The sequence below is a fragment of the Oncorhynchus gorbuscha genome, linkage group LG10 (assembly GCF_021184085.1).
Source record: "Oncorhynchus gorbuscha isolate QuinsamMale2020 ecotype Even-year linkage group LG10, OgorEven_v1.0, whole genome shotgun sequence".
Classification (NCBI taxonomy): Eukaryota; Metazoa; Chordata; class Actinopteri; order Salmoniformes; family Salmonidae; genus Oncorhynchus; species Oncorhynchus gorbuscha.
In genome coordinates this window covers 66,884,836-66,908,253 of record NC_060182.1, presented here as the reverse complement: position 1 = coordinate 66,908,253, position 23,418 = coordinate 66,884,836, and the positions used below count along the sequence as shown (strand labels likewise).

Below are 23,418 nucleotides of genomic sequence, written 5' to 3'. Positions count from 1 at the left end.
TTTGTAAACTCTAGTCTGGTGGTGGTGCCTGGTCATGGTTGATTTCTAAGCAGACCTTCAACGTTTGTCGACGTCCATGTGGTGTAAAACCAGAGCGATGACGCCTGCCTACGTAGCGATGTTACCGTTACCCTGGCAAAGGTGAACCCCATCATAATGGCCTAAACGTTCAGCTCTTGACAAGTTCACTTCTCAGCAGCAATGATCTTCTAGAAATCCAGAGTTGAAGACAAACTACAGCCACTAACTTTCCACCCCCTACAAATGTGCAGACAATGACTAACCATTTGCATTATGCTATTTTTAATGACAATGCTCATTTGAAAAATAGAGAAAAATAATTGCCTAAAAAAACAGCTTTAAACGTACTGGTGTTTAAAGTGCAAATATATGTCAAGTGAAATACATGAGACATGCAACATATCAAGTCATTATTAAGTCATTCCTCCAACAAGCTACAGGTAACCAGAAACGTACAACTTAAAACGGTACATCTGCTGTAGAACGGTATGCATGTGATTGCACTGCCATGCAAAACAACGCACAGAGTAATTATACTCAAATAAAAAGCAGTCATTGTAGAGATCTGTAGACTACATCTTTATGCTTTGTGTTGGTCACTGTTTACACTGACGAAGACAACAGTTATTACAATAAAATATCAGAATAGCATGAAGCCATACTGCAGAATGAAGCTAGCCTATACTGTATCATTACATAAATCAAGCAGACAAAGCCCTCACTGCCTCGACTCCCAGCACACTGGTAACTCCAGAGCTGTTGTGCAGTCTGTCAATACCATACTAAAGCACAGCAGGTTGTGGGATCAACAGTCTGTTGTTACGCAGTTATTATTTTACATCCAAAATAACATAACAAGACCATATCCCCCTCAGACATCCAAGCCCAAAACTCGAGCACCATGGCACCTCTTTATTGCATCATAACGATCTTCTCTTGATGATTGACAACACATGAGCCCCTCCCTACCCAGAATAATAGACAAACAGGCCTGATAGCATAATAGATGTGAACATTAGTGGAGCAGAGACAAGAAATAAAAAGGAGACATGGCCTCTGGAGGTCACAGAAGAGATATGTTCACATCAATTACTAAGCAGGACAAAGACCAAAACAAAGTCAAAAACGTAGAACATGGATTAGTTGGGTTTAGACTCAGATCAGTGTCTTGTGTGACAAAACATTTGGATATCTTTTCTGCACTATAGTGTGTCTGACAAGGCCATGTATCTAGAGTTGTGAGTGAATCCAAAATTAATGCTCTCTATGAAGGCCAAAGTATATTTTGAATATTCACTTGCTAGAGATAAACAAGTTAATAAATCACTTGAGGGGGGGGAAAAAACACACGTTTAAATCATATTCACCAATCAATAAATCACATGTGAAGAACTCCATCTTATGTAACGTGATAAGCAGCGTTATAGTTTATGGCTATTTGGCAGCCTGAAGTAAAATAATAACCACCACCCCCCCACCCCCTCCCCCACTTATAACTACTAGCAACTATGTACTTAGTGGCATTTCAGAACAGAGAGAGCAGCAACTCCCCTTATGTGGGGAACCTATCCTCATATGTTACATAGCTTTAGTCAAATGGAACACCAACTAAACTAGTGTCATTCTCTAAGTCATAAGTTGTTCCAAGAAATAACCAACAAGACTGAGTCGTCAGCCATCAGACTTACACGCACAAACTGAAAGCTGATGGTGCCTTCACAAATCTTATTGCCTTGGATTTCCATCGCTCTGCTAGAGCTTTCAGCAACATGGTCCAAACCCATCAGACATTCCTCTACGAACAAATGTGACATGGTGACGGCGTTGACAGAGTTAAAACATGTTAAGCATGGTTCAGATGGCGCAGATGGTTCGTCGGCCAAGAACTTGCTTTAATTGCGGGATAGAAACACTATGGCACGGCAATCGTCAGTCCCAGTTCTCCCAATCCTCCAGCTGAAAAATAGCATGACATTTAGTTCAACACAGTTGTTTCCAAGGCATGTTATCCTTTGTTATAGTTTGAGGTTAGAAGAAATACAACAAGAGAAATATGACAAATACATCCTAGCCCACCTCTCCTGCAGCGGCAACTCTAGAGAGCGCCATCTGCACCTCCTCTTCTGTCATGTCCAGGTCAAAGTCCTTCTCCCAGTCCTCACTGACATCTGTGCTAGACCCTGCAGGGGTTGGGGGAGGGGGGGGGGCACAGGGTCAGATAGGACCATTTAACACTGTTCTACGACACAAACAGCTTAGGACCTATTCAATCAAATCACAGTCACATCAATAGCTGAATAGAATGTCCTTTTACCTTTCTTGCCATTGTTTGAAGGTGTAGACTTCCCACTGTCAGAGTTGAGCTCAAACACCCTCAGGTCCTGGGGCCCCTCTGTCTCTGGTCTGGTGGCAGGAGCCTGGAATGTTACTCTCTCAGCTGTAGCTTTCCCTGTGGGCTCAGGCTGGGCTGAGGCCTCTACCTGAACCTCAGGCTGCCCCTGTTCCCTCTCCTCCTCCTGCTGCCCTTCTGGCTCGCTCTCCTCCAGGCTGGCCTTGTTGAGTTTCTGGGCCAGCTCCACAACTGCAGGATGTGGCATGGCTGGTCTCAACTCCACCTGGGTAGTCAGGCTGCCACTGTCGCTGCTCAGGGAGAGGGTAGAGGAGTGCTCCCCGCTCGGCGACGGGATGGGGCTGAGCGGGGTCGTCGCCATGGTGACTGGTGTGAGTGGGGACAGCTGGGTCGCGGGGTCTTCCAATGGGGGTGTGAAGTTTAGGCGAGATGAAGACGTTGCACCAAGGAAGTCATCTGGGGTAGAAATAAGGGAGAGAGAACAGTGAGTCACATGAGACAGACCTGTACTAATCTAAAACATTTCACCATTGTGAAATCCACTATCCAACACACCTTCATCCTCCTCCTCCCAGCCCAGAGCCTCTGTGTGGGTAGTCTGCTCTGCTCTCTGTTTCAGGGCCACTCTTCTTGCCTCCTCCTGGTGGTCAGTCACAATAGTTATTACCCATCAGCAGAACAGTACCAGATTGTGTTTTTATGTATTCAGGGAGATGGTGCTATGAAGTGGTGATGGGTATTTTAATTTGAAAATTATCTAGTACACACAACTTACCTGTGAAATAGTTGCATCGAAAACATTGTAAGATACCTCCATTTTGTCAGCATGCAGTACATAAAATATTATAAACACAGGTGGACTTTCCAGAAAAAGAGGAAGGGGCTGGGAACGGGCTTTGGCAGAAGAGGGTGTGGACTTTGTTAAGAAACATTGGAAAGCATCTGAACCCAAATCGAGTAGCAGATTTGGCTCTGGGTGCTGAGATTAGCTTTCACAATCTCAATGTTTCCCAGAGTCTTTACTAACCTACCAGAGCTCTGAGGCCCCTCTCCAAAACTGTCCAGCAGAGGGAAGAGTTTACTTTCTAACGTGATAGAAGGGGTGCATGACAGTTCACAAGAGCTATCCATGCCAGTAACAAAAGTGGGAATTACCTGGTATAACTGAAAGACTTTGTAGAAATACCGCTGCCAGAATTCAGAATGGGCTACAGCTGCTGGCACCTAGGGATGAAAATGCATAATATGCTACTTTACACCCAGATTTTGTATTGTTAGGAACAAGAATAATTCACTTACATTCTATTAACGTGGTATATAATGTTAAGCTCTAGTGTTTCTATGATAAGACCTTTTAACAGGAGGGTTTAGATAAGTGTACCATTTTGGTGTAAAGGGCCCTGATGGAGGGGCTGTTGACCAGGAGGTCAGAGATCTCTCCTTTCCTCTCCTCCAGACTGAAGCTGGAGAGCCACGCATCAAATTTCTCTAGGGGACCTAGGACAACACACAGGCCACACATTTAAAGCACACCCAAGACACTACAATGTTTGACAGCTTAACCGCATGAAAATAAGAAGTCCAAACTTCCCAAGTCTTGTCCTGACAAGTTATTTGTATTCACTGTAATAAGAGTTAATTTTGACCATGGTTAATGGGTAGGCCAAATCCATAAACCTGATTTTAATGCCCACTACACAGAAATTGAACACACTCAACATTTGCTTCAGAAAAATCAACCAAGAGTGCTTGCAGGCTTGGATTATTGGAGTGCATTTTAAGACATTTAATTGTCTCTCAGATTGAATAGAGCCCTTTGACAACATTAGTTTGGTAAGAGGAATGGAAGGAATTAGGACATCCGGTTTCTTACGTCACCGCCTATCCAAACTTGTGATTTGTTGCAAGAGTTGTCTGTCTGAATGGGACCCTGCCCGGAACATTTATTTTCATTCCCTTTTATTTTATTTTACCTTTATTTAACCAGGCAAGTCAGTTAAGAACAAATTCTTATTTTCAATGACGGCCTAGGAACAGTGGGTTAACTGCCTGTTCAGGGGCAGAACGACAGATTTGTACCTTGTCAGCTCGGGGGTTTGAACTTGCAACCTTCCGGTTACTAGTCCAACGCTCGAACCACTAGGCTACCCTGCCGCCCCAAAGTTACCAAGAGAATCCATCATGACTTCCAGACTAAACATTTACACAGGGCCTTTAGTCCCTTGTCATTGCAATTCTGTAGGCTTTTTTTATGTTTTGAGGGCACTGAAGCCTGGTTAGTGACATTACATGGCACATGACCTTTTCTTGAATATAATCAGAAGAGTGAAGAAACAGATGGAAAAGAAAGTTGTGAACTGTTCACCGTCAGGCTCATTGCAGTATGTAGCAGGGTCAGCTTGTAGACTGTAGAGACGAGCCTAGGGAACAAAACACAAACTGTAACTCAAGTGACAACATGTGTTCTGGAATGTAATCATTAGTCCAAACAGTTGTATTTTGCACTGAAAACTAGTTTCTATTGGAATGGACAAATTCAGGTAGGTCCCTGCCCGTTTGGTTCCTAGTGAATACAACGCTGGTATCTAGTATTGCAACAAAGAGACCGTGTTAGGATATCAAAAAAAAATTTATCTCTTGAAGCCTAAAGCACAAATCTGTGGATAAACCATTCCCTCTGCTGTGGAGCTCAGTAACACTTCTGAGACTAACCACTCGTACATGTTTGAACAGGTGGGGGAGAAGCTCTAACAATGTTAACATTTCTGAGATACATTCTTGTATATTGGCAGTAAGTGCAGTAAAATGTAAAACAGCATAGTATCTCTTCCTTAAGTAGTTCAATGACACGGTCACGGTGATTAGTTAAACACAGTCTAAACATCCTCACCTTGGTGCTGTCATACACCTCTGTGGTGCCTGCAGGAGTTGCCACTAGCGTAATGACATCACAGTCGATGGTCATGTCCTGGGGAGGAGCGAGGGTGTCTGTTATCACGCCTAAGAAACTGGACAGACTCTTCTTCACCTTCTCTGTGGTGTCAGAGGAGCCCTCCACCTGAAACAAAGTGGGACAGGTGGCATATGTCAGACGGGAAGTATGCCTATAAATAACCAAGTGACAATGCATATGAGCTTTTCTCATATGGGTCACTGTGACCCATAGTAAAGAACCATATGGCCTACCGCTAGTTTGCTTCTAACAGCACTTGCTGTGGCGACGATGGAGCACGCAGTATCATGTTGCACTACGTTGGAGAACTCTGTCAGGTCACGCTTTATAAACTCATACGCCTCAGATGACTGTAAAAACAAAATGTTGGAGTTACATTGGCAAGTCCAAATAAGGTAAGATGTCACAAGGATATTCATGGACTTTTATGTTTTATCATGAGTCATGTAGAAAACACTGAATTTGCCTACTTGATAAATAGCACATAACAAAATAGCCAGCGAGTTTATTTTGTAGCTTATTATGCATCAGAAGGAGAGAGAACTTGATTATCTGTGCAGGCTAGCATGGATGCCTACCTTATCTTTGACAGCCTGGAAGCTTTGGTGAAGCCAGCCTCCCCACCAGCCTTCGCAGCCTTCCCTGGAGTCGAGAGACATGGTGATGAGACTTAATGGATCAACAGGGCAATGTCATGCAATACATATCTTGCAATTTAGATACTTAACTATGTTAATGGCCTAGCTAACGTTACCTACAATCTGGCCAGACAGGAGAGTAACAGTGTGCATACACTCATCTGACAGCAATCTAGCCAGTTTAGCTGACTGGCTAGCCAACACCTGGGGTGTATTCATTACGCTGTTTCTGTTGTAAAACGTTTTCAGTTTGGTGTAAACTGTTTGTTGCATAATTGGCGTAATGAATACACCTCATGTGTTGGCTAGCCAGTCAGCTAAACTGGCTAGATTGCTGTCAGAGGAGTGTATGTCCACTGTTTCTCTCGGACAAATGTAGGTAGGTCCCTCCCCGTTTTGTTCCGTTTTCAGTTGCAAGAGGTTATGAATACACCCCAGTGAATGTGCATTAGATGTGTACAGCAACTAGCCTATCTAGTTAGCTGTCATGCTAACAAAGTTAGTTACGGTGGGAACCATGGAACTGTATTTTATCACCTTTAATAAATACAACAGGAGGTAGTAATAATCGACCAAATTACATTTGTCACGCGATTAATATATCTGTCTCTGCGACTAGGCAGCAACCAGTCTGTTCGTCACTGCTAGCTAGCCGCCTAACGTTAGCCATCGAGCTAACCAGCTGGTGCAATATTTTGGTAAACAAACACAGACGGATTTCCTCACATTGCCTCGAGAACAGACAGAACGTTTTGAAATGGGTGAACGTAGCAAGAACTAAATATGAAGGAAGCAACATCTTATATGAAAAAAAACATGCCAAAAGTGTGATTATAATACGATGGTTAATTTTTCAAACAAAAACTATATTGCGACTTCTCACTCACCCTTCAGCCATCTTCAGACCATGACGACATCACCGGCATTTACTGAACTCTGACCCTGCTGAATTAGGAATAAGCTTGTCCCTCTAAAAAAGAGAGACTTTTCAGTTTGTATCTGCTTCTACTAAATACAGCTTTAGGGTAGATAGCTCGTGTAAAATACATTATTATTTTCCAAATTCATTATTAGCTCTTTGGGCAATTTTTTAGGGCTATGTCTGTGTCTGCAAAGGATCATGGTTAGGGATGGGTCAATATTTACATAATGAGTACCTGGAGGAAAATGGGGGAGCTTTCAATTTACTCTTGAAAGTTGATAGAAGAATGCACAAGGTGCAATTTCGAAATTGGGTAGTGCATCATCAGTTTTTATCTTGTCATGTCAGTCATTGCGTAACTTAGAGAGCTATTTACTTGGTCAGAAATGTCCAGATCAACTAGCCCATGTCAGCTAATGTTTTTTAGCCCATAGATTTTGTTGTGATATTTGAGTGACTCAAACATTACGAGACATGGCAAAATGTATAGAGTTGCAAGAAAATTAGCTTTAAAACAGCAAACTGTTCCCCAATACTGGAAGGAGGGCCTGAGTGAAAAAGTTTGGGAACCACTGTTTCATTAGGCCTATTCCAAAAAAAATGCACTAACTTGCACCAGGAGCGATTTTAGCATGTAAATCTTGGTGGGGCAAAAAAAGAAGTGTCTAGTAGCAAAGCCACTACACAAAACAATACATTAATTGCGCTATAACAGTGACAAATTGTGCCCACAAACCTACATAAAGCTGTCCCAACATCTGGAGTGGAGCCTTGTCTGGCAGCGAAATTATTTAATGATTACATTTCTCTAAAACAGGTTATAGGCTACATGTGCACCACAAAGTCAGAACAGTAGGCAAAATTGAGAGGGGTAAATAGACTAAATATATTACATAATTTATGCAGTAGCATACAATACATTTTTGGACTCACCTTGTGCTGTGCTCACACATTTAGCTAAAAATGTGGGGCTCAAAACAGACCACCTGTCCTGAATGACAGGTTGCCACTGTCTTGCATGCAGACTAGCCTATAGCCTATGTTCTGTTCTGTTCTGTTTGAGGAGGAGAGCATGATAATGAGGAGAACCGGAGGTAGCGTGCTACCTACTAAAATATGTTTTATTATGATATGTTTCTTGACCATGATGTAGGCCTATTTATCAGAGTTATTGACCTCACAATAAGCCACATTGTGGTGCTGAAACTTGAGGCAACAGCCATGGCACAATCAATCGGAAATTAATAGACCATGGTCCTGAAAGTAGGCAAATTCGAGTAGGCATAGTTCATTTCAACTTCTTAAATTTAATTTGACTTTACTAAGAAGAGGGCTTAAGTAGGAAGAGGGCTTTCTTCCTACTTAAGAAATACGAGGTAGGCAATAGGGTACTATATCCCTAGATTTGTCGGTCAATTCCTCCACCCACCATGCACTCTTTAAATAGCCTGCCTCCATGTCAGTGTAGTGATGGGCATTCCGTGTCTTTTCAGTGAGCTGGCTCATTGGGCTCTGTTCATGTAAAAGAGCAGGCACATTTTGCTCACAAATTTCTCTACATTGAAAATGCTTAAAAGTTTACTTAGAACCATGAAAAACATTGCAAATCTCAAATGTAAAGTCCAAAAGGTAGGCTACCATTGTCAGAATTGAAAATGCTTAATCAAATAAATGTTTACCTGTCCTAATTTTTAGATGGCCTGCACATTTTCTTTTTTTTTAACACTGGACAAATTAGAGTGGACCAGATTGATACGCTCTCCCCACTATCTATTGTTTCTGCATTGAGGATTCATCCTCTCTCAAGAATTGTTTTGGAAATGATCTACAGAAAAACCTTGTTTTGAGCTCAGTTCAAAAAGGGCAGTTCGTTCACGAACGACCCATTATTATGTCAGTGAAGGGCTGTTAAATTAAAACCAAGACTCTAATTTAGGTGTTATGAGAAGGTATGCCATAGGCCTACTTGTTATTAAAGAAATGGCAACAAAAAAACAGGCCTACCCCTTGTTAGATTAAGATTTTGAAGAAAATAAAACTGATCTGATTATATAAAGTGATTTATAATGGCGCTTTGGTCCACAGTGCTGTATGCTAGAAACAAGCTGTAAAATACCTGGGAAAAACATGTCTCCGATGATCGATATGGGATGTCATTGTTTAGTTCCTCTGACATTCAGAGGCTGAGCTACAACCTTCTATAGCCGAGGAGACAACTTTGCTGTACTTTGCTTGGGAAGTAATCTAATTATGTCACTATCTATTGATAAAGCTTTTCACGTTCTGTATAATAAAAGATGTTTAAACCCAGACAGCTTTTAGGGAAACATTTGTGGCCTTCTCTCATTGTGTTAAGCCACAGAAGAAGAGTAGCCAGCAGTTGAAGCTTAAAATGTTCTGCATCTGTAGGCCTACTTTGTCTGGGGTGGAAAGGTAGGCCTAACCTTTGTCTGGGGTGGAAAGGTAGGCCTAACCTTTGTCTGGGGTGGAAAGGTAGGCCTAACCTTTGTCTGGGGTGGAAAGGTAGGCCTAACCTTTGAAAGTACCATGCTCAGATTCCTAATGACATCTCAGATTAAATTATTTGCAAACAGGGACAGTTTCATTGCTATCAAGACACACTGATTTGGCATTGGAGAACACACACATATCTCTCTGTCCATTCTCAGCCTGTAATTTTGTCAATTTGTGTGATATAAAAAAATATCTTGCTAATATGTAAATTTATGTAGAATTGCATGACATTTCTCGGACCTGCAAATACGATGATAGATTCATGCAATGCTTTTATACTGAACGAAAATATAAACGCAACATGCAACAATTTCAACGATTTTACTGAAATACAGTTCCTATGAGGAAATTAGTCAATTGAAATAAATAAATTAGGCCCTAATTTATGGATTTGACATGACTGGGCAGGGGCGCAGCAATGGGTGGGCCTGGGAGGGCATAGGCCCACCCACTGGGGAGCCAGGCCCAGCCAATCAGAATGAGTTTTTCCCCACAAAATGGCTTCATAACAGACAGAAATACTCTTCAGTATTCAGATTCTCTGTGGCAGCAAAATATCAAAAAAGCATAACCATTACCTTTATAACCCCTATGAAAAAGATTGCAGTTTTGAAACTGCAGTAAAGTGCAGTCACTGCAGTCCACTGTGGTATTTTGGACGCAGTAATTGCAGAATAACTTCAATTATACTGCATTGTAACTGTGTAACTGCACTAATATTTCTTTGTTTTTTTGGAAGCAGTATTTGCAGCATACTGCACTCTGACTTCAATGTTTTCTCATAAGGGGAAAACTAAATCTAACATTGTATTCAAATTCTGCTTAAGAATATATCATAATTGAACCCCAACCTTGCACCCACTTGTGTTTATTGTTAAGGCCAGCTAAAATGAAAGACAAACAAAGATTTCAGAATAAGCCTTTAGGGCTGAGCTCCTCCACGGAGTTGAGCGCAGACTAGAGTTTTTTTAAATGAACCTCTGACTCCTTCGAAATGCTATGTGTCTGTCGATACTTTAAAATAATAATTCTTAAACCCTTACTGTGTACCTGTGTTTGTCTTCTGTTGTTGCGTGCCTTTTTTTGTATGCTGAAATCCGTATGGATTTCATAACAGACAGAAATACTCTTCAGTATTCAGATTCTCTGTGGCAGCGATATCAAAAAAAGCATAATCATTAACTTTATGACCCTTATGAAAAAAGATTGCAGTTTTGAAACTGCAGTAAAAGTGCAGTCACTGCAGTCCACTATGGTATTCTGGACGCAGTCATTTTAAAATAAAATGTTACTCAAATACAACCACCACCGACTGTTTCAATTGGCACATGCGCATTCACACTTAGTTGCCATCTATCTTAGAGGAACAGCAATGAGGTCACACTTAGTGGTTGTATTTGATTAACGTTTAATAAAAAGTAAGCATTTCAGCAACAAAGAAAGGCTCGCAAAAACAGAGGACAAATAGCTACATGGTAAGGGTAAGAATTTACATTTTTGAAGTATTGACACATAGAGGAGTCAAACTCTAGTCTGCGCTCAACTCCGTGGAGGAGTTTAGGTAATTGGCTAGGGCTGAGCCAGACAGTTGGTTAGGTTTGCATATTTGGCTAATTATGCCCTTGCAAAGGTTGTATCACTCATGTTAATGAGATGCAAATACATTTTTATGGTTTCTGATGTTCATGGTCTATAGGCTATCATTTTGAACTAGTTTGAGCTTGTTCAATATGATAAATTAGGTAAAGTGTGGCCTGCCAGTCAATAGCACTGTCTCACCTAGAGACAGGACGTCTGATAACTCATATTTTGTTGTAGGTAGATCATTAACTCACTTAGCCACATGATTAGCATTCAAATTTAATCTGCCCGTATGTTACTCAAACTTTAACGGGTCTACACAAATTCCCAGGCCTGTGTGTGTGTGTTGACCCTATCCCAGCTGTGTTTCCCACTCATCAGTATGCAGGGTGAAGGGGAGCCAGACTTTACTGAGCTGATAGTAAAAAGGTCAGTCTGCAAGCTTCTGGTGGAGTGCTCTCCCTTAATTGAAGATCCCCTGTACCCAGACGAAGTACAATGTGTGCGTATGTTCTGCAATATGCCTCCTCTGTCCAGACTCTCAATCCCCTTAATTGTCTCCTTCAGTTCCCTAATTAACTGTCGATCCTGTCTACTGCTGAGCCCAGGGTATCACACACCCTTCTATTGATTAGCATTTCCTCCCGTTAACTGTTAACTCATCCATCTGTCTCTATGGGGTGGTGCCGCTAGCTAGCATGATCACGGCTACTGTATATAGCAGTGGAAATCCTGACTATGCAGTCTTTACTCTCCACTCAGTTTGAGGCTTTTCTTTTCTCCGATGTTCCATCCAACCTTTTTATTAGAGTAAAATGTCACGACAGGCCTGATGGAAAGAGCAAATCTGTCGGTACTGTACATTTTCAAATGTGGACAAAAGAAAATATGCTAGACAAGGTGGGATTGTTCTGTGTTGGTAAAATGTATGAACGTGAGAAATGGCTGTGGAAATGCCTTTATGTGCAAATATTGATATGAGAACCATCATATCGAAGGCGTTGACATGGTGCGTGGTCCTTCTACTTCGACTCAGGAAGGCATACAGTCTATTAGGCAACAGATTAAATAAATGATGACTTCACAAGGTGGTGAAAGTGCAAGGTGATGAGCTTATGCTCCTTTCCAATAAATATCGAGGGTCATGATGATTGATTCTTGGCTGCCGTTTGACAAATAAAATAATCTCACTCTTTTGTCCATAATAATCTCATAATGTAGACTACTGTATACCCGCATCTGCAAACTGTTGGGTAGAGCACACGTGCCAAGACCAGAGTGGGCACATTCGCTATATACTGTAACGCAAAAAATGTAACTGCAAAAGTAATTTTCACGCACAGCCTTTTATGCGCAACAAGTCAATTTGATGGAAACACATCTCTGGTGGGAAAATGCGCATTTTGTTTTATGCAGAATTTAGAATATTTGCATGAAAATCTGTCACCAATTGGATGGAAACCTAGCTACTATCAGGTACTTTTCTTGCTACTGAAAAATCTGTTGAATTTTTGCATGTTTTTAACCCTCATGTTTATGTTTTGTCATTTTTAATGGATAAGTCCCAAAATATTGTCAAGCCTCGCTGTTCATCAGCTGTTCATGGTAATGTAGAAATAAGCCTGTATCATGAACCATGCCTACATTCAGCATGATAAAACCTTCACATTAAAAGCCCTTTTTACTTCACACATCCTATGTTTTATGTGTTTAATGTGGAATTTCCGAAACACGGTAGCCTATTCACAGCATATGCTTCTAACATACATACTTTAGACAGCACATAAAAGCACTATGAGGACAACAGTGGCTGGCCATAATGGCTGAAAGGCACTGTATGATTTAAGATGCATATCCACTATACACCCACACACCCACACCTTCTCCATCCTGCTGCTGCTTCGTGGGTTAACACCATCAGCTAGCAACACAAAAACACCAGCTTTGCACAAGTAAGTGTCCCTAATTATCAGCAAAGGGAGGCCAATCCCACTAATCCGAACAATGTGTTCTGCTTCCCAATTCCACCTATGCCCAAAATTCAGGGGGGGGGGGATAGTGGAAGGACTCAGGGTACCAGTGTCAGGGGACCAGGGACCAGGTGATGCCGGAGCGTCCGTCCCCACCACAGAAGGCCCCTCCCTTGGTTGGGCTGGCAGCTGCCTCCCCCCACTGGGACGTCCCACAGCTGACAGTCCCAGAGTACTGACAGGGGCTCTTTACAGTGTCAATAGCCCCATAAATTAGAGCTAACCGCCTTTGTGGCAGGCGAGGTGTCAGGCCTTTTGGCCCAACGGCGCTTGTTACCATGATGAAATGTAGATTGAATGGAAGGGGCCTGTGTCCCAGGCACGAGAGCTTGGCCTCACCCGGTCTTTGTGTCCCATGCACAGCTATTGTCCAGTTCTATTCAGAGCTCTCATGGAGGAGGGGCTTGAAGGGGGACTGAGGAGTTACCTCTCTTAATTTCTCCCCTGATCTCCACCTCATCCATCAGCCATGGGAGGATAAGCATGTATTTTACACGCTTGACTTGTTGCTAAGTGAGGGTGAGTCATTGTTGGGGGTTTGAGTGAATACATGGCTGTGGCTTCCATCCCACATATGTCATTGTTCTGGAGTGTTTGGTAAAGCTAGTGAATCATTGACTATCCTTTTTTAATATAATTGGTTTCATGAAGATATATTTTTATCTTTAAATATCTGTTTTGATTTGTTGGTTTAAATAATAAAAAAGTTGAAGTCACAATAATGCCATATAAACTATTATCTCCCAATGAGACTTGGTGTGTATTCTTATGTTTAAACATCCTATGTAAAAATGACCCATATTTACTTGCATTATTCAGATGTGTCCTAGGTATGAACACAGCCATGTCCTTAAGGGACAGTGACAAATCCTCTGGCCCACAGATGAGAAGGCCACAGTCCTGTCCCCCGCCTGCACCAGACAAAAGTGAGTCGCCATCCTGGCGCCCGCGCTTGCCCTTTCATCTCCCACACCCTGTTGAAGTGAAGATGGATGATCCCAGAGCTCAGAGTGCCACATTCAACCTCCCTCTGCAGAGCTGCATTGTCTGGCCCTTCTGTCTCTCTTTAGCTCAGGGGTAGGCCTCTCCTCTCTAGGCTGGTTAGCAACCAACACCCTCTCTACTCTATGCCCAACTCCCCTGCTCAGCATTGCTAACTACTACACCCTCCTGGGTCTACCATGGAGAGACCCTAAAATACAGTGCACAGCAATGGGAAATATAATATAGTTATGTTTTACTATTGTAGTGCTACGTAGCCAATTTGAAAATTAAAAACATGAACGACATGCTCAAAAACACAATAGTCTGATGCAAATAAAATGTAAGTAGATGTTAATAGGGTTACATTTCGAATGTAAATGGACTGTCTCAAGTAAAACAGCAGAACATTTTGGGGTTTTTTTATATCAAAAGTTTAATTTAGGAAAATAGGACACCTGCACAGAAGGACACAGTACTTTCCATCTTTGTCATTTGTTTCAGTAACACTGATATTGAATAGCCATAGCAGCTATTCTTGCTGTTAGTTCAAAGAACAACAGTATGAAATGGTCCCTGTGTGTGCATTTTAAATCCTTTCAATATAAACAAGGCATGTCAATTGGAAAAATAGCAGCGGCATACTCAATAAAAGATACACTATATACAAAATATGTACAGGTCCTGAGGCTACCAGTGGTTTTTTTTACAGTTAAACCAACGATTTTTCTCAGTCCACTGGCAGTGAGCTACTTTGTCCTGGGTTGGGCCTCAACTTCAGTCCTGTGTGTTGCCTGCTCACTTGCCCATGGAAAAGCTGTGCAGGGTGGATGTGGTGGTTGGTAGAGGCTGGCAGAGCGAGCAGGGGCAGGGCATTCCAGGGAAGTGCCTGTAGGAGCTGGCTAGGTGGAGAGGGTCCTTCAGCAGGCTCTGTACCGGTGCATGGTGGAAGCCCATGTAGCTTGCAGAGGGCGGTGAGTGTGGGGCTGGAGCAGGGGGAGGCGAGGGGTGGTGGAGAGCTGAGGCCGTGCTGCCAACCAGGGAGTGCAGGTTCTGGGCCAAGGGGTGCAGTGGGAGATGGGCTGTGGGGGCCGGAAGGGTGATCCGTGGGTGGCTGGTGCGACTCTGGGCACCACTGCCTCCGTACACATCCCCAACCAGCTTTTTCATCTCCTCCAGAGAGCTGGACAACATGAGGATATAGTTACGGGCCAGCAGCAGGGTGGAGATCTTTGAGAGCTTGCGAACAGAGGGCCCCTGAGCGTAGGGCATGACCTCTCTCAGGCCATCTAATGCCTGGTTCAGGTCATGCATCCTCTTCCTCTCTCTGCCATTCACCTTCAGCCTAAGGTCTTGCACATCGTCACCCTCTTTGAGGTCAGCCCGGGTCTTGCTCTTGCCTCCCCCAGCACAGCGGTCAGCCCTGCCCTGGCCGGCAACCCTGGCTGCCCCCTCCTCCTGGCAGTAGGCCTGAAACATCTTGTTGGAGAAGAAGCTGCCCATGGAGTCATCTACCACCAGGTCTGGAGATGAGGAGCGGCTGGAGTTGGAGCCAGCGTCAGAATCCATCTCAGCCGTTGAATAAATTAAAAAATAAACGTTATACACGAAAGTAGAAAAGACAACTAAATCCCCAAAGCAGCTGAGGTTAGAGCCAAAGCCTTTGGTAAAAGGTTCTTGAAAAATGTTTCACTCTTTTTTTCCACCCACCGCTCGCTGAGGGCCAATGCTCTCTCACTCGTACTTCTGTCAGAGCTCAGTAGATAGCAAGATGCAGCAGGCGAAGGCAGGAGATGTGCTATGTCTGGTCCTCGTCAGCGGTCTGTCCTCCTGCAGCTCTACAGGGGTGCATTTATACCCCCGTCCCAACAAAGGAACAATGAGACGCATAATGAAACATTTAGACTCGCAGCCAATTGCAGAAGGGACACACTTTCACTCCTCAGAGCCCAGCCTTACCACCCCACCTCGCTACACCCACATTTAACTCTCCATAATCACCACACATTAACTAGAGCAGGCCTGGGTTCACACGTATGTGTTAAGACATACAAAACACTGTTTAGTTAACACAAGGCACCTCACAGTTCATCAGTGAAGATTCACATGTACATGTGAAGATATAAAGGACAGAGTTTTTCATCATTGGTCTAAATTTGCAAGTATGTAAAGACGTTAACCATAAGGGTTATGGTGTGATAAACAATGTGCAAAATTAAATGTAAAAAAAATCACCAAAGTGATGCATAATATAGTAATAATTTCAATACATGTGCTGCCAGTTCAGTAATAATAAATATTTGGTACTGCCTTGAGAATAGTGATCTTGACATTGGCATGTTTAATACACTTTGATATGGAACCCTGTATGTGGGGCAATCAGCAGTTGCTACAACCATTTTTGTACTTATAAATGAATCATGTGTACCAATCAGTGGCGGTCGGTGCCGTTTAAGATGAGGGAGGATGATTATTTATTCTATGAGCATATTGGAGCATATTGGATGACTGTTATTCATATTCAATTCATCCAGCTCAATGTAACATTGATAGGTTTAGGCTACTACATGATACTCAAATTGTTCCTACACTCATCATGAGGTTGCAACAACTTAGCCTATGAATGAATGTTTACAATGTAGGTGCACAGGTCGAGAGAAATTTGAGTAATCACGGTGACAGACAGTGACACATTCAATGATCTGATCTGGGGTGTAATCATTTTCTATTGGACAAATTCACGTACGTTTAGCCCCATTTCATCCATTTAAGAAACGTTTTTCAACAGAATGAATACACCCCTGATCACATAAAGAGGGGAATCGCATCGACGCACTCTCCTCCTCTTACCTTTTCCCTTCACTTGTGGACTTCATTGTACAACACATCAGCTGTCTGTGACTAGGCAAAATTAACTTTACAAACCAAACCTATCATATCTGCCAAACGCTACACTCGGCCTACATCGTTGTCACCATATTAACATCATAGTCAACATAGCTACTAAAACTAACGTGTTTGTAAACCTGCTACAATCATGTACAGTACAGTCAGCAGCAAGCAATTTAGCAGTTACACCGGCAGGCCCTGGTGGCTATAAATTAATAAAACCAAAAGCTTACCTTGATAAGTTCCAGTGAGTTCCAGTGTTGGATAGCCATAGCCAGCTAGCTAGTATAGCATCCCTCTCTGTTTGAGTCTGTGTTTGAGGCTGAACTAGCTAAGTGAAAGTTAAAAAAATATTTTAAACAATACAACAAAATATAGCTAGCTCTCCCTCTCTCGCTTCTCCTTCATTTCTGAATAAATCAATTTGTTCAAAACTATTCAACTATTGTCTTTCTCTCTCTTCGAGTCAATTACTCACAATAATGAATGCAGTGCAGTGCTAGCTAGCTGTAGTTTATGCTTTTAGTACTAGATTCATTCTCTGTTCCTTGGATTGGATAGGCAACATATCAGTTCATGTTGCAAGGCCACTTGGAGGACATTGTCTGGAAATTGTCATAATTACTGTGTAAGTCTATGGAAGGGGGTAAGAGCCATGAGCCTTCTAGGTTTTGTATTGAAGTCAATGTGCCCAGAGGAGGACGGAAACTAGCGGTCCTCCCTCTACACCACGGTGCTACCCCACAGAGTGCTGTTGAGGCTACTATAGACATTCATTGCAAAACAGTGTGTTTTAATCAATTATTTGACAATAATATATTTAGTATTGTTTTATCTAAAAGGATAACATTTTTTACATTTCACTATATTTATTTTTTATGAAATTCACTGAGGAGGATGGTCCTACCCTTCCTCCTCTGAGGAGCCTCCACTGATACCCATTGATTCTTGAAGAATATAACTTAGAAATGCCTTATGAGCTTAGTTCCACTGTCGTACCCCATCAGCACCCAAAATACTGCATAAGCTTTTTTTACTCAAATGTTTGTAAACAAAGTAAATGTAAATAAACCCTATATAGCCTCAAAATAGTTTTGGTTAAAACTATAATGTTGATATCATGGATGGTCCGTCCTTGCATCCATAGTTCTGTCTATGAATTTGAGAGTGGTTACATTTCTCCAGCCCCATGCATCACCTTTTTTTACAGAAACAGGGGCGGGGAGTAGGCTTTATTGTTCTAGTGCTGATTGCCGCTTTAAACCTAGACAAGAACGTTGTTAATGGCAGACTAGGTAGAATTCAACCACGGATAAAGACAATGGGGTCAGATTCAATACGACTAAGCCCCCAAACAGTCTGCGAAATCACATCACTATCACTGGAAGGGGGCCCTGCACAGGGGAGGAGGTAGTTAAAAAGATACTAAAGAGTGGGTGATGCATTGTCTTGCCCTTCTTCAGTACCGTAAAGCCCTTTAGATTGGGCCGGTTAACTTTCTAAGGTCCTGCGTAGCGTGGCTATTCCTCCATGGCTCTGCATTGGCCACAGAGGCTTCATTAACATAACTATAACACACATAGTGTGTGTGTCTGTGTGTGCTGGTTCACACTGACTCTGATTACTCACACACTACAGGTTATAACACTTTCTTATAATGACACTTGCCGCAGGGTTCATGTAGAAGTTATATGTGACAGACATATAAAAGACTGAAGATAATCTAAATATTTATGTACATTTGAAGTCGGAAGTTTACATACACTTAGGTTAGAGTCAAAATTTGTTTTTCAGCCACTCCACAAATTTCTTGTGAACAAACTATAGTTTTTGCAAGTCGGTTAGGACATCTACTTTGTGCATGGCACAAGTCATTTTCCCAACAATTGTTTACAGACAGATTATTTCACTTATAATTCACTGTATCACAATTCCAGTGGGTCAGAAGTTTACATACACTAAGTCGACTGTGCCTTTAAACAGCTAGGAAAATTCTAGAAAATTATGTTATGGCTTTAGAAGCTTCTGATGGGCTAATTGACATAATTTGAGTCAATTGGAGGTGTACCTGTGGATGTATTTCAAGGCCTACCTTCAAACTCAGTGCCTCTTTGCTTGACATTGTAACGTCTTTCTAGTGGTGAAGGAGAGTCGGACCAAAACGCAGCGTGTAGATTGCGATCCATGTTTAATAAACAACGTAAACACGAATAAACACAAACACTACAAAACAATAAACGTAACGAAAACCGAAACAGCCTATACTTTGTGTAAACTAACACAGAACAAGGAAATCAGGACACTAAGGACAATCACCCATAACACAACCAAAGAATATGGCTGCCTAAATATGGTTCCCAATCAGAGACAACGATAAACACCTGCCTCTGATTGAGAACCACTTCAGACAGCCATAGACTTACCTAGAACACCCCACTAAGCTACAATCCCACTACATACACACCACATACAAAAACCCATGTCACACCCTGGCCTGACCAAATAAATGAAGATAAACACAAAATACTTCGACCAGGGCGTGACAGAACCCCCCCCCTAAGGTGCGGACTCCCGAACGCACCTCAAAACAATAGGGAGGGTCCGGGTGGGCGTCTGTCCATGGTGGCGTCTCCGGCGCGGGACGTGGACTCCACTCAAACACTGTCTTAGTCCCTCCTCCTCGCGTCCTTGGATAGTCCACCCTCGCCGCCAACCATGGCCTAGTAGTCCTCACCCAGAACCCCACTGGACTGAGGAGCAGATCGGGACTGAGGGGCAGCTCGGGACTGAGGGGAAGCTCGGGACTGAGGGGAAGCTCGGGACTGAGGCAGCTCGGGACTGAGGGGAAGCTCAGGACTGAGGCAGCTCGGGACTGAGGGGAAGCTCAGGACTGAGGCAGCTCGGGACTGAGGGGAAGCTCAGGACTGAGGCAGCTCGGGACTGAGGGGAAGCTCAGGAGTGAGAGGAAGCTCAGGAGTGAGAGGAAGCTCAGGCAGGTAGATAGATCTACCAGATCCTGGCTGGCTGGTGGTCTCAGCAGATCCTGGCTGACTGGCAAATCCTGGCTGACTGGCGGATTCTGGCTGACTGGCGGATCCTGGCCGACTGGCAGTTCTGGCAGATCTGGAAGAGTCTGGTTGACTGGCAGATCTGGAAGAGTCTGGTTGACTGGCAGATCTGGAAGAGCCTGGTTGACTGGCAGATCTGGAAGAGCCTGGTTGACTGGCAGATCTGGAAGAGCCTGGTTGACTGGCAGATCTGGAAGAGCCTGGTTGACTGGCAGATCTGGAAGAGCCTGGTTGACTGGCAGATCTGGAAGAGCCTGGTTGACTGGCAGATCTGGAAGTTTCTGGCTGACTGGCAGTTCTGGCAGATCTGGAAGTTCTGGCTGCTCCATGCTGACTGGCGGCTCTGACTGCTCTACGCTGACTGGCGGCTCTGGCTGCTCCATTTAGGCTGACAGCTCTGGTGGCTTCTTACTGACTAGCAGCTCTGGCGGCCCCGTGCAGATTGGCAGCTCCTTGCAGACTGGCAGCACCTTGCAGACTGGCAGCTCCTTGCAGACTGGCAGCTCCTTGCAGACTGGCAGCTCTGGCTGCTTCATGCAGACTAACAGCTCTGGCTGCTTCATGCAGACTGACAGCTCTGACTGCTCCATGCAGACTGACAGCTCTGGCTGCTCCATGCAGGCTGGCAGCACCTTGCAGACTGACAGCTCTGGCTGCTCCATGCAGACTGACAGCTCTGGCTGCTCCATGTAAACTGGCAGCTCTGGCTGATCCATGCAGACCGACAGCTCTGGCTGCTCCATGCAGACCGGCAGCTCTAGCTGCTCCATGTAGACCGACAGCTCTGGCTGCGCTGAACAGGCGGGAGACTCCGACAATGCTGGAGAGGCGGGAGACTCCGGCAGCAGCGCAGAACAGGTGGGAGACTCCGGCAGCAGCGCCGGAACAGGCGGGAGACTCCGGCAGCAGTGCCGGAACAGGCGGGAGACTCCGGCAGCAGCGCCGGAACAGGCGGGAGACTCCGGCAGCACTGGAGAGGAGGAAAGCTCTGCTAGTGCCGGAGAGAGTAGCTCTGGTAGCGCTGGAGAGGAGGAAGGCTCCGGCAGCGCTGGACAGGCGGGAGCCCCTGTAAGGATGAACCGGAGAGACAGCCTGGTGCGGGGGGCTGCCACCGGAGGGCTGGTGCGTGGAGGTGGTGACGGATAGACCGGGCCGTGCAGGTGCACTGGAGCTCTTGAGCACCGAGCCTGCCCAACCTTACCCGGTTGAATGGTCCCGGTCGTCCTGCCAGTGCGGCGAGGTGGAATAGCCCGCACTGGGCTATGCAGGCGAACCAGGGACACCGTGCGCAAGGCTGGTGCCATGTAAGCCGGCCCAAGGCGACGCACTGGAGCCTAGATGCGTAGAGCCGGCTTCATGGCACTTGGCTCGATGCCCACTCTAGCCCGGCCGATACGCGGAGCTGGAATGTACCGCACCGGGCTGTGCACCCGCACTGGGGACACCGGTGCGGCTGCCCGGTCTCTCTAGCCCCCCGGTAACCACAGGAAGTTGGCTCAGGTCTCCTACCTGGCGTAGCCATACTCTCTGTAAGCCCCCCCCCCCAATACATTTTTGGGGCTGACTCTCGGGCTTCCATCCGCTCTGCCGTACTAGTTCCTCATAATGCCGCCTCTCTGCTTTTGCTGCCTCCAGCTCAGCCTTGGGGCGGCAATATTCTCCTGGCTGAGCCCAGGGTCCTTTACCGTCCAGTTCATCCTCCCATGTCCATTTCTCCAGGTAGTGCAGCCTCTCCCACTGCAGCTGCTGCTGCTCCTGCTGCTGCTGCCTCTGTTGCCTCTCCTGTGGCTCCTGCCTGTTGACACGCTGCTTGGTCCGTGTGTGGTGGGTGATTCTGTAACGGTTTTCTAGTGGTGAAGGAGAGTCGGACCAAAACGCCACGTGTAGATTGCGATCCATGTTTAATAAACAACGTAAACACGAATAAACACAAACACTACAAAACAATAAACGTAACGAAAACCGAAACAGCCTATACTTTTGTCATGTTTTGTCATTGATTATCATGTCTTGTCCCTGTTCTTCCCCTTCTATTCGTTTCCCTCTGCTGGTCTTATTAGGTTCTTTCCCTCTTTCTATCCCTCTCTCTCCCCCTCCCTCTCTCACTCTCCCGCTCTCTCTTCTCTCTATCGTTCCGTTCCTGCTCCCAGCTGTTCCTATTCCCCTAATCAATCATTTAGTCTTCCCACACCTGTTCCCGATCCTTTTCCCTGATTAGAGTCCCTATTTCTCTCCTTGTTATTCGTTTCTGCCCTGTCGGTTCCTTGTCTAGAATTCACCGTGCTGTGTTTGTGTATCACCCTGTCGTGTCGTGTTTCCCTCAGATGCTGCGTGGTGAGCAGGTGTCTGAGTCTGTTTGGTTCAAGTGCCTTCCCGAGGCAACCTGCTGTTCACCTGCTGTTCAAGATCGAGTCTCAGTTTGTCCTCGTCATTTCGAGTGAAAGTTGTGTTTTTTGATTGTATTTACTTTACTGGATTAAAGACTCTGTTTTCGCCAAGTCGCTTTTGGGTCCTCTTTCACCTGCATGACAGAAGGAACCGACCAAGGAATGGACCCAGCGACTTCAGACGCTCGTAACACTGCCGTCGAGATCCAAGGAGCCATGCTCGGCAGACACGAGCAGGAATTGTCTGCTGCTCGCCATGCCGTGGAGAACCTGGCCGCTCAGGTTTCCGACCTCTCTGGACAGTTCCAGAGTCTTCGTCTCGTGCCACCTGTTACTTCCTGGCCTGCCGAGCCTCCAGAACCTAGGGTTAATAACCCACCTTGCTACTCCGGGCAGCCCACTGAGTGCCGCTCCTTTCTCACGCAGTGTGAGATTGTGTTCTCTCTCCAACCCAACACATACTCTAGAGAGAGAGCTCGGGTTGCTTACGTCATTTCACTCCTTACTGGCCGGGCTCGAGAATGGGGCACAGCTATCTGGGAGGCAAGGGCTGATTGCTCTAACAGGTACCAGAACTTTAAAGAGGAGATGATTCGGGTTTTTGACCGTTCAGTTTTTGGTAGGGAGGCTTCTAGGGCCCTGGCTTCCCTATGCCAAGGTGATCGATCCATAACGGATTATTCTATTGAGTTTCGCACTCTTGCTGCCTCTAGTGAGTGGAACGAGCCGGCGCTGCTCGCTCGTTTTCTGGAGGGACTCCACGCAGTGGTTAAGGATGAGATTCTCTCCCGGGAGGTTCCTTCAGATGTGGACTCTTTGATTGCTCTCGCCATCCGCATAGAACGACGGGTAGATCTTCGTCACCGGGCTCGTGGAAGAGAGCTCGCATCAACGGTGTTTCCCTGCTCCGCATCGCAACCATCTCCCTCCTCTGGCTCAGAGACTGAGCCCATGCAGCTGGGAGGGATTCGCATCTCGACTAAGGAGAGGGAACGGAGGATCACCAACCGCCTGTGCCTCTATTGCGGAGTTGCTGGACATTTTGTTAATTCATGTCCAGTAAAAGCCAGAGCTCATCAGTAAG

The 23,418-nt window shown here is 44.8% G+C and overlaps 2 protein-coding genes across 4 annotated transcripts; both read right to left on the bottom strand.

Moving 5' to 3' along the window:
* Positions 1–579: 579 nt before the first annotated feature.
* LOC124046383 (BSD domain-containing protein 1-like) lies at positions 580–10,545 on the bottom strand. 3 transcript variants are annotated; one of them, XM_046366702.1, is made up of 11 exons: positions 10,449–10,545; positions 5,903–5,966; positions 5,558–5,674; positions 5,262–5,429; positions 4,737–4,791; positions 3,753–3,868; positions 3,527–3,595; positions 2,927–3,011; positions 2,336–2,827; positions 2,098–2,201; positions 580–1,977 (listed from the first exon to the last, which is right to left on the bottom strand). In XM_046366702.1, exons 1-11 carry the CDS (start codon positions 10,508–10,510, stop codon positions 1,951–1,953), a joined length of 1,359 nt encoding a protein of 452 aa, XP_046222658.1. In that variant the 5' UTR covers positions 10,511–10,545; the 3' UTR covers positions 580–1,950. The 3 variants fall into 3 exon arrangements, with proteins under 3 accessions (XP_046222658.1, XP_046222660.1, XP_046222659.1); XM_046366704.1 differs by lacking the exon at positions 10,449–10,545 and adding an exon at positions 6,850–6,941; XM_046366703.1 differs by lacking the exon at positions 10,449–10,545 and adding an exon at positions 6,083–6,138.
* A 4,083-nt stretch (positions 10,546–14,628) lies between these two features.
* LOC124045241 (oligodendrocyte transcription factor 3-like) lies at positions 14,629–15,949 on the bottom strand. The gene has a single exon (XM_046364518.1). It carries the CDS (start codon positions 15,557–15,559, stop codon positions 14,789–14,791), a length of 771 nt encoding a protein of 256 aa, XP_046220474.1. The 5' UTR covers positions 15,560–15,949; the 3' UTR covers positions 14,629–14,788.
* Between the last annotated feature and the right edge of the window lie 7,469 nt (positions 15,950–23,418).